The sequence below is a fragment of the Carcharhinus amblyrhynchos genome, chromosome 3, assembly GCF_965287045.1.
Source record: "Carcharhinus amblyrhynchos chromosome 3, sCarAmb.v2.hapA, whole genome shotgun sequence".
NCBI lineage: Eukaryota > Metazoa > Chordata > Chondrichthyes > Carcharhiniformes > Carcharhinidae > Carcharhinus > Carcharhinus amblyrhynchos.
In genome coordinates, this window is record NC_137326.1 from 100,538,093 (window position 1) to 100,553,057 (window position 14,965).

The window sequence follows — 14,965 nt, forward strand, 5'->3', positions numbered from 1 at the left end:
ACATTTCTTTAACTGTATTTTCTAAAGCAGTATTGGTTTTTTTCTAATAAAGCAATTAATGACAGAGAAAGATGTGTGTATGATATAAAGGGACGTTTCAAACAGGAGTGAAATTCTCACTTAATCCTCATCTTTAGGATTTAATCCTGTCTGGGAGGAAACTATAACTTTTACAGTCCACATGCCCGAAATAGCCCTGGTTCGGTTTCTGGTCTGGGATCATGATCCTATTGGTCGAGATTTTGTTGGTCAAAGAACTGTGCCTTTTAGTACTCTCATGCCTGGTCAGTACACCTTTTGAAATCATTTATGAAAATGCCATTCATTATTACATTGCTATGTGGACCAACAAGTAACATAGAAATTTAAATAAAACTCTTCCTTCCACAGGATATAGGCATGTTTACCTGGAAGGCATGGAAGAAGCTTCACTCTTTGTGCATGTGATGATTCATGATATTTATGGAAAGGTACGTAACCTGCTTGGATTTGTTTATTTTCATTTCTGATTTGGAAATGTTTTTGTTTGTATGGAATGTATTCTTTGGAGGTACAAAATCAGATGTTAAGTACATCTCACTAGATGAATTTGCATGATTTTAAAGCTTTGAGTAAAACCAAATTGCAAGTTAGCTTTTGGCAATTTAACTTGAAAAGTTATTGACGATAATGGACAGCTTTAAATTGTGAATCCAAATTGAAATTGGATGAGTAAACGATCATCTTCAAGTTTTAAATATTATTTAGATAAGTTTAAATGTTATTTATTAGTATCACAAGTAGACTTACATTAACACTGCAATGAAGTTACTGTGGAAATCCCCTAGTCACCACACTCCAGCACCTGTTCGGGTCCACTGAGGGAGAATTTAGCATGGCTAACGCGCCTAACCAACTCATCTTTCGGACTTTGGATGGAAACTGTAGCACCAGAGGAAACCCATACAAACGTGGGGAGAGCATGTAGACTCCGCACAGACAGTGACCCAAGCCAGAATTCAACCTGGGTCCCTGGTGCTGTGAGGCAGCAGTACTAACCACTGAAAATGAGATGATCCTACGAATGGAATGGCTGCTTACCACTTCTGGTATACTGGCATAAACTCCAGAAAAGGTTCACGAGGATGATCCCAAGTATGGAAGGATTTTCTTATGAGGACGGGGCCTGTACTCATTGGAGTTTAAAAGAATGTGAGGTGAACATATTGAGACAGATAGGATTCTGTGGGAGGTTAACATGGTAGATGCTGAAAGGTTGTTTCCCTTGTGGCGATATCTACGACCAAAGTGCATAATCTCAGAGTTAGGGGTCACCCTTTAAGACTGATGAGGAGGAATTTCTTCTCTGATTTAGTGAATCTCAGAAATGATCATTAAAAATGTTCAAGGAAAGGTGATACAGATTTTGAATCAGCGAGGGAATCCAAGGATTATGGGGATAAGGCAGGAAAGTGAATTTGAGGATTATCATATCAGGATCTCATTGAGTGGCAGAGCAAACTCAATGGGCTTCTGCTTCTGCTCCTACATCTTTTATACAAGATGACACTTAAACTTTGCTGCCACATCAGCCTAGTTAGAACTTGTATTTACAGTATTTGGCTAGTGATAAGAATATCCCACAGTTATGTTCTCTGACAAACTGATCAATGTTGCTAGTAGTCACAGGCGTTGAAGTGTGGCAACTAGGGGACTTTCACACTGACTTCACTGCAGTATTAATATAAGCCATGTGATACTAATAAATAAACTTAAACATCCTTTTATTTTGCACTAGAGCCCCGAATCAGTCCAATTTAGTGTTATTCTCAGAGTTCCAATGATGGTCCATGATAGGCGTTTTTGCCTATGGACCTTGCCAAAAATTGGTGACTATGTTAAATGATATATTGGACGTGGATATTACATCAGTCAGTAAAGAAAAGATGCATGCCAATGATGTCGAGAAAAGCTACCCACCAACACTTAGTGTCTCTTGATGTCAATTCTCCTATTCGGGTGTGACATTGAATCTGGCACTGTCTATTGGAATCTGTGCTATCCAACAAGAGTAAAGCCATAAGCTGGTGGATCAACCAATCAGAATGAAGTGTTTTCATAGCTGGAATGCCAGAAAATAAAAGCATGGGTCATAATCACTTTTTAGTCATAATACAGGGAGCATAATAATTGAGATTAAGGTAAAAACTGAAATATCATAAACTTTAAAATTAAGTTATCTTTTAACTTAAAAATCATCCAATGTTTACATATTGTGAGGAAATGACACTCCACAGTAGTAATGTTAATCTTTCCAGAGAATTCATGGGTATTTAACCTGTCAAAAACTCAGTTATACCTCATTCACCAAGACTTTTGAGTGAGAATAATGCCTACAAAGTTGGAGTTCATGTGGGATCACTTATTCTGTGTTGATCAAATCTATAAAATTGGAGCAGGGCATCATTGACAGAAGCTTCCAGATTTCTATATTTCACTTTCTATATGTGAACACCAGAAATGATTGCCCATTTTATACAGTAGCAACAGTAATGCTGACAGTTTTGTTGTCATAACAATATACAATATGGATCATTTTGTTTTCATTTGATTTAATGTGTTATTTTAAGGGTTATTTAGTCCTTAATTTGAAATAAATCAAAAACCTTGAAAAACCATTGTATACAATTGTGAAACAAATGGAAATCATTTCCAATTTTGTAAGTAACCATTTAAAATGTACAACTTAATATTTTTAAGTTTCCACAGTAGTGTGTACCAGGCATTGTGAATTGTATTTATTAATTAGCAAGCCTGGTGTAGAATTGCTCAGATTTTCCCTGATATATAAAAAAAAATCTGATACCAGCATGTTCAACATCAGGAATATAAAATCCCTCAAAAAAAATTTAGTCAATTTTCCTGATTTGAGTTACTAATGCTTTAACCACCAGATGCAGCAACTAATGGGACTGAAAGGTTTATTTAACAAGAACACCAAGAATGTCTCTGGAAACAGAAACCGTGGCAACTTTACGCAGAAGAAATCCTTTGGGAATCGCATTCTACGTCGCACTGCCAGTGCACCTACAAAGGGAGGCAAAAAGAGCAAAAGTGTCCTTTTGGAAACATGCACTGAATTGAAGCCAAGAGAATCCGATCCTCTTGATTGTAGCAGGCAAGAAACTCGCAGCAGGTGTGGAATGAAAAAAGTCCAAACACGGCCTGCGTCTATGCCGGTCGATAAACTGCTTTGTGGAGAAATAACGCCACCTGTTGATGAAAATCAAGATAGCTCTGGTAAGGCAAATACATAATTCTAAAAATGCAAAATTACATTTTTTTAAGTAGGGCAAACAGGAATATGATTCTTTCCATAAAGATGACATTTTAGAGTGTTTATTATTTATCAATAACAAAAATAGGATTTTCTTACATCATACAAAAGAAAGGGAAACTACTTAGATGTGTCAAGAAATCCACAGCAAAGTTACTCCTATTCTGATCCATTGACCCCCAGTTTGTGTGTATAAAAAGCCTTGTTCTCAGAGCAAAAAAGAAGACTGAAGCATTTGCAACAATCTTCAGTCAGATGTGCTGAATGGGCGATCCATCTTGGCCTCCTTAGGAGGACCCTTGCATCACAGATGCCAGTCTTCAGCCACTTTGATTCATTCCGCATGATATCAAGAAACAGCTGAAGGCACCGGATTCTGCAAAGGTTGTGGGCCCTCATGATATTTCGGCTGTAATACTGAAGACTTCTGCTCCAGAACTTGCCATTACACTAGCCAAGCTGTTCCAGTACAGCTCCAACACAGGCATCTACCCAGAAATGTGGAAAAATACCCAGCTATGTCTTGTACACAAAAATACCAAATTCAACCCAGCCAGTTACCACCCCATCAGTCTACTCTTGCTTGTCAGTAAAGTGATGGAAGGGATCATCAACAGTGCTATCAAGCGGCAGTTGCAATAACCCACTCACTGACACTCAGTTTGTGTTCCGCCAGGGCCACTTGACCTCATTACAGCCTTAGTTCAAAAATGGACAAAAGAGCTGAATGCCAGAATTAAGGTGAGAGTGACTTCTGAAGACATGTAGGGACAGAGCAGCTGATGGCTGCTTCAGGGCAACTGGGATCAAATAATTACCATATAGTAGAATATCATAGAATCCCTGCAGTGCAGAAGGAGACCATTTGGTCTATCAAGTCTGCACAAACTCTTCAAAAGAGCATCCCACACAGGCCCTCCATGCCCTATCCCGGTAAACCTGCGTATTTACCATGGCTAATCCACCAAGCCTCCAAATCTTTGGACACTAAGGGAAATTTAGCACAGCCAATCCTCCTAACCAATTAATATTGGCATTCAGAATGATACATTCTATACAAAACTGGTGGAGGCGAAATTCACCTGACTAACATAGTATATAGTAGTAGAAGGATTTACACAAGTTGGTTTCCCTCCAGTAGAGATTTAGTGCATGTAAAAGATGAACTTTTGAAGAAGAGACTTGTCATATGAGTGAGTTAACAGGCAGAATGGATTGCTTAGCATGTTTATTTAAAGGGTTCACTACATACAGATTAGGTGCAGGTTTTTCATTTGAGGCTTCTGGCTAACTACTGTGGTGGAAGGAGGGGATTGTTGCAGGGAGATTTTGGAAAATTTTGTGCCTTCTACAGCTGATATGTGATCTGACACATTTTGCCAGTATTGAACTCTTCCCCCAAAATAAATTTTCTGCAATCATGGATAATCTGTAGATCCATCTTTAGGACTGGAAATAAGTAGGGGAGCTTTCAAAATGACAGGAATGAGCAGGAGGCCATACCCACAGCAGGTCTTTATTCTTAATTTTGAAGCATCATCACTTTGAAGCATAAACAGCACTGCCTGTAGCTGTTAAAGTCACTATGGCCCTTAACTTTTTTGTCATGGCGTCATTCCAGACTGCAGCAGGTGACACCAGCGATATCTACTGATTTACTTTTCAGTGTTGTAAATGGGAGGTCTCTGAGGATGTCTGTACCAACTGGATCAGCTACATTATTTTCTCAATGCACAGAATGAAAGCAGGGTGAAAAAACACAGGGTTTCACCTCTTGGCAGGATTCCCAAGGTGTAAATTCTTGTAGATTGCACAACAGTGCATTGTTTGACCTCCATCATTTGAATTGAAAAGGATTCCACTCCCTCTGTGTCCAGCTGATTTGTGTACATAGGCAGAGCATCATTACAATTCTATATCTAGTTTGTTGAGAGTACTCACAATTCATTTAGTTTGCACCATCCCTTTGTGTTGTCTTTGATCAACTCAGGATATCATGCCACTGAGCAACAAAGATCTTCGGAAGTGGTTCATGAAACTGTCAGCAACCCCAGGCATAGCTGCAGAACTGGCATCCCATGCTGCCATGAGAAACCTCATCAAGTATTTAAAGAAGGTGCTTGTCATGGTCAAGTAGTTTGCATGTAGTTTGTGAGATCTGACTTATGAAAGTGAGAATCATAATAGTGATGAAAGTGTAACTATGTGAACAGAAGAGAAGCTGGAATATAGTGTGGTGTAGTGATTGCAGAGAACTGAGGGAGGCAAGGGAGAGCAGTATTGAGATTGCAGATGAGGAAAGCACAGGAGAGCTGGAAGCAATGTTCTTGCTAAGCTGCACAAGTGTGTAGACCAGAAGGTGCTGCACAGGCAGAATAATTCCACAATTGCATTCAAAGCAATTCAAAGGGACCACTCACTGAAAAAAAAGGCTGAAAATCTTTAATGGGAACCTTTTATGAGAAACAAAATTTTTACTATGAAAATCCTGATTGTGCTACTGAACTGCTTCCTGCATTGCAGCCATATCCTTGGGAGCCATGGTTTTGGCATTTTGCTCCTCAGCGTCCACTTCCCACTGGCAGAGGAGATTCTGCCCGGAAAGATTTCTGCCCCTAGCTCTTTCTCCTAGCCCACTGTTGGGACCTGGATTTTCAATACAGCTTCAGAGAATCTGGATGCACCCTTTATACTTGCATTAAACTCTCCACTGCAAATAATTCCTGCTGTCTGCAACCAGGACGCATGTTCCTTTTAAGAAATGCCAGCCAGTTAAGTTGTGTCAGTGAAGCTCAATATCCCAACCCTTAGACAAGCCTACAGCCATTAAAAAGTGGGTATGACTGGCTGAATGCCTGGCTTATCATGGCCTGCCAGTACCAACCTAACATAGGTGCTGTGACCTACATGGCATGTAGAGAGCATGTCCTCATCCCTGCAAGCCCGGTTCTGGTTGTAATTGATTTTCTAGATTTGGTTCAGTAGCCTTTTCATATTTAGCATGTTGAATATTCAAATAGAAGATAATTTCATGATATTAGTGACACAAAATTTTGTAGAGGCATAAAGTGAAGTAATTGCCTTTTAATGTAAGCAAATAGACAAATGAGGTGATGAGTGTTTTAGTAAGTCATGGCAAGTTTTTCTTGACTTCTTTATATGAACCATACAGGCAAGAAATATTTTGTTTTCAAATCCTTAATTCCATCATCCTCTGGATGTAGAATGATATGGAATCCTCTTGAATTCCTTGCATTCTTTGGCTGAAGGTTATCTGATGACACATTGTTTGAACCCTATCTATATTGATGTATTTTTTTTTTGCTTTTAACCCCTTCACCTGAACTTGCTGTATAAAGAATTTATAAAGAATCTCTGTACAAATAATTATTGCCACAGTCTTATCAAAACACTCTCAGTTCATGATATAGCCTTGCAAGCTGCGTCAATTTTTTAAAAACCAGCATTTAGTTTTCTCTCGTTTAGGAAGGCAAATTTAAATTGAAAATAAATGAATGCATGAAAAATATCTATATGATCCCTGCCAAAAGTGTGTGAATGTTGTTTATGAAGCATTTTCTGTATCTTAAATTTAATGATCCAGTTGTGTTCTTCCCTTTGATTAAATTGCTTTCTTTTGAAATTCTGTAATGTGGATCTGATTTGAGAATTATTTTAACAAAATTGTTTCTATTTTTGTTCTGTCTTCACTGTCCTGTTTCTTTATAGTTCAAAACTGACTAGGAAACTTCTGCAGGTAAATCTAAACTTTGAGAAAGGTGCTTCACTGATAAGAATCAAGACTGTATTTCACAAATTTCTTTTCTTTGCTGTTTTCAGATTTGAAATGTCAGTAAATTTAAACTGAAACATTTGATGAAGTTCAGTGAAGGACCTCATCAATAACTTTTTTTCTCTTCTTCGCTCCAAGTATTTAAAAATATTTCCATGAAACCTGCATCTCCATATATTTTCTAGTGTGATTGTTAAAAACAGATGTCTTCAGTGAAAGGATCAAGTAGGGATGAATGAGTTGCAGTGAAGAGTTGCAATTTACATCCTACAAATCTGCATTCAGAATGCTGAGAGTTAATTGGTAATATCCAAGATCAGAAACATTTACTTCATACACAAATTGGACATTAATTCTTGCTACACTTTGGGATTGATAAAACCACTCAAATTATGCAGGGCATTTAAATTTATACTTATGATTTGAATTTGTTGGCTAAGACTAAAGAACCTCATTTACTCATACAATGGTGGGGAGGAAGAGGCAGGATGGTTGTTGCAGCCATTGTCCACATTCATCAGATCATAGAATTCCTACAGTGCAGAAAGACGCCATGTTTTAGCCCATGTATTTACCCTCCTAATCTACCTGACACTAGGGGACAATTTAGCATGGCTAATCAACCTAAAATGCACATCCTTGGACACAATCTAGTGATTTATAATGATCTTGAAACCATTGTCTATTGTTATAAAAACCCATCTGGTTCACTAATGTACATTAGTGAAGGAAATCTGCCGTTCTTACTTAGTCTGGCCTACAAAGAACTTTAGACCCACAGTAATGTGGTTGACTCGTAACTGCTCTCTGAAATGACCCAACATGATGGGCAAAAAATGTTAGCCCAGCCAGAAGCCAGTCCAACATTTAGAACCAGTGCTGTGACATTGTCTGGCCTGGAGCCCAAACTGACCCCTTCTGTCGCACAAGTGGGAATTCTACCACTGACCAGTGGTCATTCCATCTAGATGCAAAGAACCAACGATTTAGAGGCCATATTCTTGGCTTCACTTGCAGGCACTGCCTGGAGTAAGACTCGAATCCTTCAACTGATTCAGAAATGAAAAGATTACCATTAAACCAACATAAAATTATGGGCCCTCCTTCAAAAACTCACTTTCTGCTGATTTGTTTTGCAGGAACAAAAACTAACAAAAGCTCAAGTAAAAAGTGTTGTGAAGACAACCATGTGGAATCATCTTTTATTTTATCTCACTGTATTCCATTAACTGCTGCCAATGAATTTTGTGGATCTCAGTCACAAGACTTGACAAGGAATATTTCTAAAGCATTATCTGTAAATACAGAAGACTTTTCATCTAACATTCCAAAACATGAGCAAAGCTGCTTTGAAAATCTTCTCTTCAAAGGGCAGCATCATGCTAAATCTGATGAGGTACATAAGGAAGAACATTTGCACAAAAACAAACAGTTCCAACTTGAAGCTAATCGGACTTTGTGTCAGCTGACCAAAGAAAACCTGATACAAGAACAGGATCTCATTGAGCGACAGCAGGAACCAAATCTGGAAATTGGTTCAGCTCCATTTTGCAATACAAAGCTTGTAGAAGCTGAAGAAACTATTGGAAAAATAGAATCCAACAATAAGGTGCATTACCTCACAATGTCTTCCATTTGTTCACCAGTCCCTATCAACAATTTTGATGCTTCACAATCTTTAGCTTTGACTCCTGACAGCACAGTCTCTCATCTGATTGATGCCATGTCCTTGTCCAGTGAAAGTGGAGTTGGCAGTTCCATTTCAGCACTCATTTCACAGTTTGAAACAACAGCTGACAGAACCAATCTGACCACGGTTTCCAGTTTTCAGGGAACCGGCAGTCATACGTTAAGCATGATGTCTGGACTGTCACATGTTAATGGCTTAGAAATGAGTGCACCTGTAGATCCATTATGTAAGAATGTTGAAAACAAGAAACCATGTTTGGATGTTACAGCAGATACTACAGTCTTCTCTAGCCCTGAAACATCAGACCATTCCACGTATACCATAATTCACGAAGAAGTTCTCTCTCCAATTTCCTTGCAAAACACTAGAAATGGAAATACATTTGATAAAACTTTGGAGGTAGCATTGAATAAAACCTTTAACCCTTTGGATAGCCATACAAATACTTTTATAAATGTAAGTGCATCCAGTATCTATGATGTAACCTGTAGCTCAATGGATGATCACAGTAAGTGTGATAGTACAGCTACCACAAGTATGGCAGCTGATGATACAGTTCTTAATGTGCCTCCACCAATAGATTCTATTGGCAGTAGTTTGATCGAAATGGATGAATTTGAGTTTACAATGACAGCCACTGATAACTGTAATGAAGCCATGGGCCCAGAAAATTCCCCGTCAGCTTGGAATTATTATCCATTGGGCCACATGGATGGTGAAAAAGTAAGAAACTGCATGTTTTTGGAGGACTTGCCAGTTTCAACTGCAGATGAAAAGGCAGGATTGTGTACTTCTAAAACAAATAATTGGAATCCACTGCCTTCAGCTACATGCAGAACCTCAACAGACATCCATTGTTTTACTGCAGCAAATCAACCGAGCTCATGTAAATCCAAGAGTCTTGGTGATCTGACTTCCGAGGACATAGGCTGCACCTTTGAAAGTAAATACAAGTTCATTAGCAAAGGTTTTATTGTGCCACGTATAAAAGATCAACAGACATCTTCCTTTAAAAATGTGCCACAGCCTGCAGATGCTTTAACAGAGCAATTGCGCAAACTTGTATCATTAGAACAGGAGGAAAATCAAGTAACCCAGGTTTCAGGTATAAGGCCAGAATCCGGTTTCCAACGGGGACTAGTAAGAAAGCTGTCATCCAGGAGTCAGAGCAGAGTGCGTTACATTGCTAACAGAGCAAAGCAAATTCAAGAAGCCAACAAGCACAGATATTCTGGTGGTGTGGTTTTAAGAAATAAACCCCCAATACAGCACCATACAGTTAATAGGCACTCTACAGGTTCCTACATTGCTGGATACCTGAACCAGCTTGAAGAGGAAGGATTGGAAGGCCGAGGTATTCCTGAAGGTTCTTGTAGTACACTACATCATAGGTATCTTGACAACTTTTACACTGACAACTCAATTTTGCAAACTGAACCCAGCACCGTCAGTGAGCCAGAAATTTACTTCTTACTTAGACTGTGATTTAGGACTTTTTTTAAAAAAATGCCATTTGCAACTTTTTAAAATAACACTCCCTTTGAAACATTATTTTAGAATAAAGCACATGCATAGTTCCTTAACTGTTTAAAAATGTAAGAGTTGTTGTCGTCTTAAAAGTAAATGTCATTGAACTGGAATTTCTATGTATGAAGTTTTATTAATGTTGAATGCATAAAATTTTATGTTGGAGTCTTGAAATGAAAGTTGTTACTGGTCTTTATACACATTGCTGAAATGCTTAATGGTGATGTGGGAAGTTAATCAATTGGGTAAATAAATCCATTTACGTAGCTGTGATTTCTGTCGTATTTGTAGACTTTGTTTTTGTCAGTTTGCTCAGACTTGTGAAAGTTACGTTTTGTTTGAAATAAAAGCATCCGTTTTATTTGATGCTTAAATTTTGTTCATAATTTGAAGTACATTTTTGTTTCACAGATACCAAGAAATAGCATTATGGAGACAAATGTCATCTAGAGACGTCTGTAATTGAGACATAAAGCATAAAAGATCAACTTAAATTGAGGGTATGAGCCATGCATGTAATTACACTGACTGAATTTCTGTGATCTTTTACAACCACCTATCAATCCCTGTGCCTGAACAAATCTTATCTCTGCTGCTAAGCTAAATAGCAATACATGAAAATTTACTGCAATTACACTGGTTCAGAATGGGTTTAAAATTAGCTCCAGAACTTTGAGTGCAGCAGGAAATAAAACCTTGTTTATGGTATTTTTTTGTCAATTTTTGAGCAAAGGAGATTCTGATAGCATCACTGAAGTCATTGTCAGTGCACGCTTGCCTCTCCACCATGTCAAGGCGGTGATCCACGGACTTGGACAGAAAGACAGTGAGTAATGGATCTAAATTTGCTAAAGATACAAAGTTAGATAGGAATTTAAACTGTGAGGAGGACACAAATAATCTGCAATGGGATATGGATAGATTATGTTAATGGCAACAAGGTGGCAAATGGAAGTATAATGTGGGGAACTGTGGGGTTATTAATTTTGGTCATAAGAATGGAAAAGCAGTTTTTTTAAAGGAAGCTTAGGAAGTCGATGCTTAGATGGACTTTGGTGTACTCTTACAAGAAACACAAAGTTAGTACCTAGATACAGCAAACTACAAGGAAGGTAAATGCCATATTGGCCTTTATTGTAAGGGAATTGAAATACAAGAATAAAGAAGTTTTGCTACAATTATTGGGCTTTGCTGTGTTGGCATTTGAAATACTCTGCAGTTTTATTTTCCACATATATGGAAGACACATTTGCATTAGAGATACAATGAGGTTCTTTGGATGAGAGGTTGGTTCTTTGATGAGAAAGAGAGTAAATTGGGAATATGCTCTCTGGAGTTTAGAAGAATGTAAGCATGATCTTTTTGAAAAATACAAGATTCTGGGGATTGGCAACTGAGAGATTGTTTCCGTTGCCTGGGAAATCTAAAACATGGGTGCAGCCTTATTATAAGCGGGCAAACATTTAGGGCTGAGATATGAGATTTCCCCATCGAAAGAACATAAGAACATAAGAAATAGGAGCAGGAGTAGGCCATCTAGCCCTTCGAGCCTGCCCCGCCATTCAATAAGATCATGGCTGATCTGTCGTGGCTCAGTTCCACATTCCCGCCCTCTCCCCACAACCCTAAGGCTGCACCCGTGTTTTAGATTTCCCAGGCAACGGAAACAATCTCTCAGTTGCCAATCCCCAGAATCTTGTATTTTTCAAAAAGATCATGCTTACATTCTTCTAAACTCCAGAGAGCATATTCCCAATTTACTCTCTTTCTCATCAAAGAACCAACCTCTCATCCAAAGAACCTTATTGTATCTCTAATGCAAATGTGTCTTCCATAAATGTGGAAAATAAAACTGCAGAGTATTTCAGATGCCAACACAGAAGGGGTTGCAGATACATTGAATATATTAAACAAGGAGTTTGGTGTCTGAGAATCAAACAGCAGGTGGGAAAATGGAGAGCTAAAGGTTAGCCATGATTCTATTGAATGGCAGACAGAGCAGGCCACATGATCTACTCTTGTTCCTATTTCTTATGTTCTTGTGTAAATATTGTTTTTGGCTACAAAATGGGTGTAAAGCATATTAATTTAGCTGTGGATGACCTGTGAGCAATTTGCACAGATGTAGCCTCACTACTAAACTCATGGACATTGACATTTTCAAACGTCTTGGCTGAATATAGCCATATTACATATGCTATACTCCTGATACATGAGACCTGTTAAAGAACCCCTTTTATAGTGATGAGCATTAGTGGTGTTGGACCCATTTCCTTTTCTTGTGGTTGCCAATAGAAGTCACTATTGACTTGAGGGGAAGTTAGGATGACCAGGAGACACTTTGCACTCCACCTGCTTCTCCTCCCCATCTTCAGCTCCCAGGATTTACACAAAGCTAAGAATAAAATGCTACAATGTTTGCTTTACCAGTGAACTGCTTGGAAAAACACAGTAGGCATCTGCAGCTTTTTGGCATAATATAAATGAAGCTTCCAGTCCAATTCTGATTGGGCCTCATGTCTACCTGCTCCATTGCAGGGGTCATTCTTTGCATCCATATTGTACCAGCAGGTCGATACTTCTCAATTTCTATGAGATGTCACGTTGGACAATGCTGTATAGCACTGTCATAGTATTCCCCTATATGCTGTAGTAAGATTTGTATCCTTAATCATTTAATTCAGAGTACTATCAACTAAACCAAACCAATTGTACCAACTTATTATTGTGCCACCTCTATTCCTCTTTCATTCAAACCCATTTATTTTATATATAAAAAAAGCTCTTTCTCTGTGTATCTCATTGGGTTAAACAGGGTGTTATAGTGGTCATGAAAGACATTGGGCGTCATTATTAGCTCTTCCCATGGACTTCGTGGAATATATGTTTCATATTGAGCGAGCAGGAGCTTGCTCAATGAGAGACCAGTGGCAGGAGTTTAAAACCTGCATTTACAGCCTGGACTACAGGTTCTGTAGGTCCAGAGCCCAGGCCTTGATTTGTTTTAAGCCATGGACATAGCCTTTCCTTTGTTTTATTAAAACACTTTTGTATTGGAGGACTGAACCTGACAAGGCTATTACACAAGGAAAATCTTTGATAAAGTGTGGTTTTGGTATTAATGAAAACTATGAGATTTCAATGCTGGATTTGCAAGACGTGGACCAAGATTAATTGAATGATTAAGAAATATGGGAATGAGAGAACCTTTTAATGATCAGCTATTTTATCTGATGGCATTTTTGTAGTACACATAAGGACAATGGAGAGAAGATTCTAAGCCAAGCCACTGAATGGGAATAGTCAAGGTTAGTACCCCAAACTGTCAAGGAATCAGACAAATTATACTATTTTAGTGACAGAGCAAGAGAGAATCTCCCCCTTTTGAGTCCAGGAGCCTCCAACAAATTCAGCTGTACATGAGTGTGGACTTTTTAGCATTGTAGACCAAATGCACAAGGGAAGGGATAAAATTCCAAATTTTCCACTTGTACTCCAAGTTGCTTTTTTTTAATGCTTGTCAATTATTGATCAAAAGAAGTCCATGTTAAAAACATCCAGCTGATTAAATTGTAGGCTAGTTTGAAGCATCATAAAATGTGAGTGAGTTATCATGTACATTTCTTGAAATCATGTTGAAAATTGTTTATATAAAGCCATTTCTGTTTATTGGTGCCAAGCCTTTCAGCCATGCAGACTGATGATAAACAGAAATGACAGGTTCTCACTCATGAAGGAACAAGGAATTGAGTTGTGTAGTGCCTGGCCCTCAGGCTTGTTTATCATACAAGAATCAGCATGAATTTCATGTCTACTCTCTCCTTTGAGAGAATGAAGTTTCCAGCAGGTGCTGTAAGATCAAACTGGAACCACAAAACCTTGATCATTAATTTCATATATGGAAGCAGAAGGCAAGCTCATGTATTTTTGATGTATATTTTTAAAATAGTAACATTTCTGGACCAAAAAAATGGAAAATTTGTTTACAGCTCTGGCACCTAATGTAAGATATGGTCTGCACTTGTAATTCTCCGTGCAATTCAAATATGACCTCTGTCTTTGTGGGGCAATCACAGTAAAAAGTCTGACAACACCAGGTTTTAGTCCAACCTATTTATTTGATAATATACTCACAAGCTTTCGGGTTAGCCCCTTCGTCAGGTGAATGGAGAGTTCTGGCCTCAGACAGAGCATATAAAGCACAGACAGTTTAGAGATTACTGATTAGAATGCGAATCCTTACACCTAACCTGCTGTTCAAGACCTGAAGTGGCTGATAATGTGAGTGGAAGGAGCACTGATCACAGGTTAAAGAGATGTGTATTGTCTCCAGACAGTACAGTAAGTGAGGTTTTGCAAACCCAGGCAAGTCACGGGGGTTACAGATAGTGCGACATGAACCCAAGATCCCTGTTGAGACCGTCCTCATGTGTGCGGAACTTGGCTATCAGTCTCTGTTCAGCGACTCTGCGCTGTCGTGTGTCGTGAAGGCCACCTTGGAGAATGCTTACCCGAAGGTCAGAGGCTGAATGCCCGTGACCACTGAAGTGTTCGCCAACAGGAAGGGAACAGTCTTGCCTGGTGACTGTCGAGCGATGTTCATTCATCCGTTGTCGTAGCGTCTGCATGGTCTCCCCAA

At 38.7% G+C, this 14,965-nt stretch overlaps 1 protein-coding gene across 1 annotated transcript in view; it reads left to right on the forward strand.

The window, feature by feature from the left end:
* Positions 1–10,638, forward strand: part of plch1 (phospholipase C, eta 1) — a 75,477-nt gene extending 64,839 nt beyond the window's left edge. Inside the window, exons 19-22 of the mRNA XM_080185602.1 lie at positions 138–284; positions 391–470; positions 2,934–3,279; positions 8,249–10,638. Of these exons, the coding sequence (XP_080041728.1) occupies positions 138–284; positions 391–470; positions 2,934–3,279; positions 8,249–10,284 (2,609 nt within the window). The 3' untranslated portion in view covers positions 10,285–10,638. The remainder of the gene's footprint in view (positions 1–137; positions 285–390; positions 471–2,933; positions 3,280–8,248) is intronic.
* Positions 10,639–14,965: the final 4,327 nt, after the last annotated feature.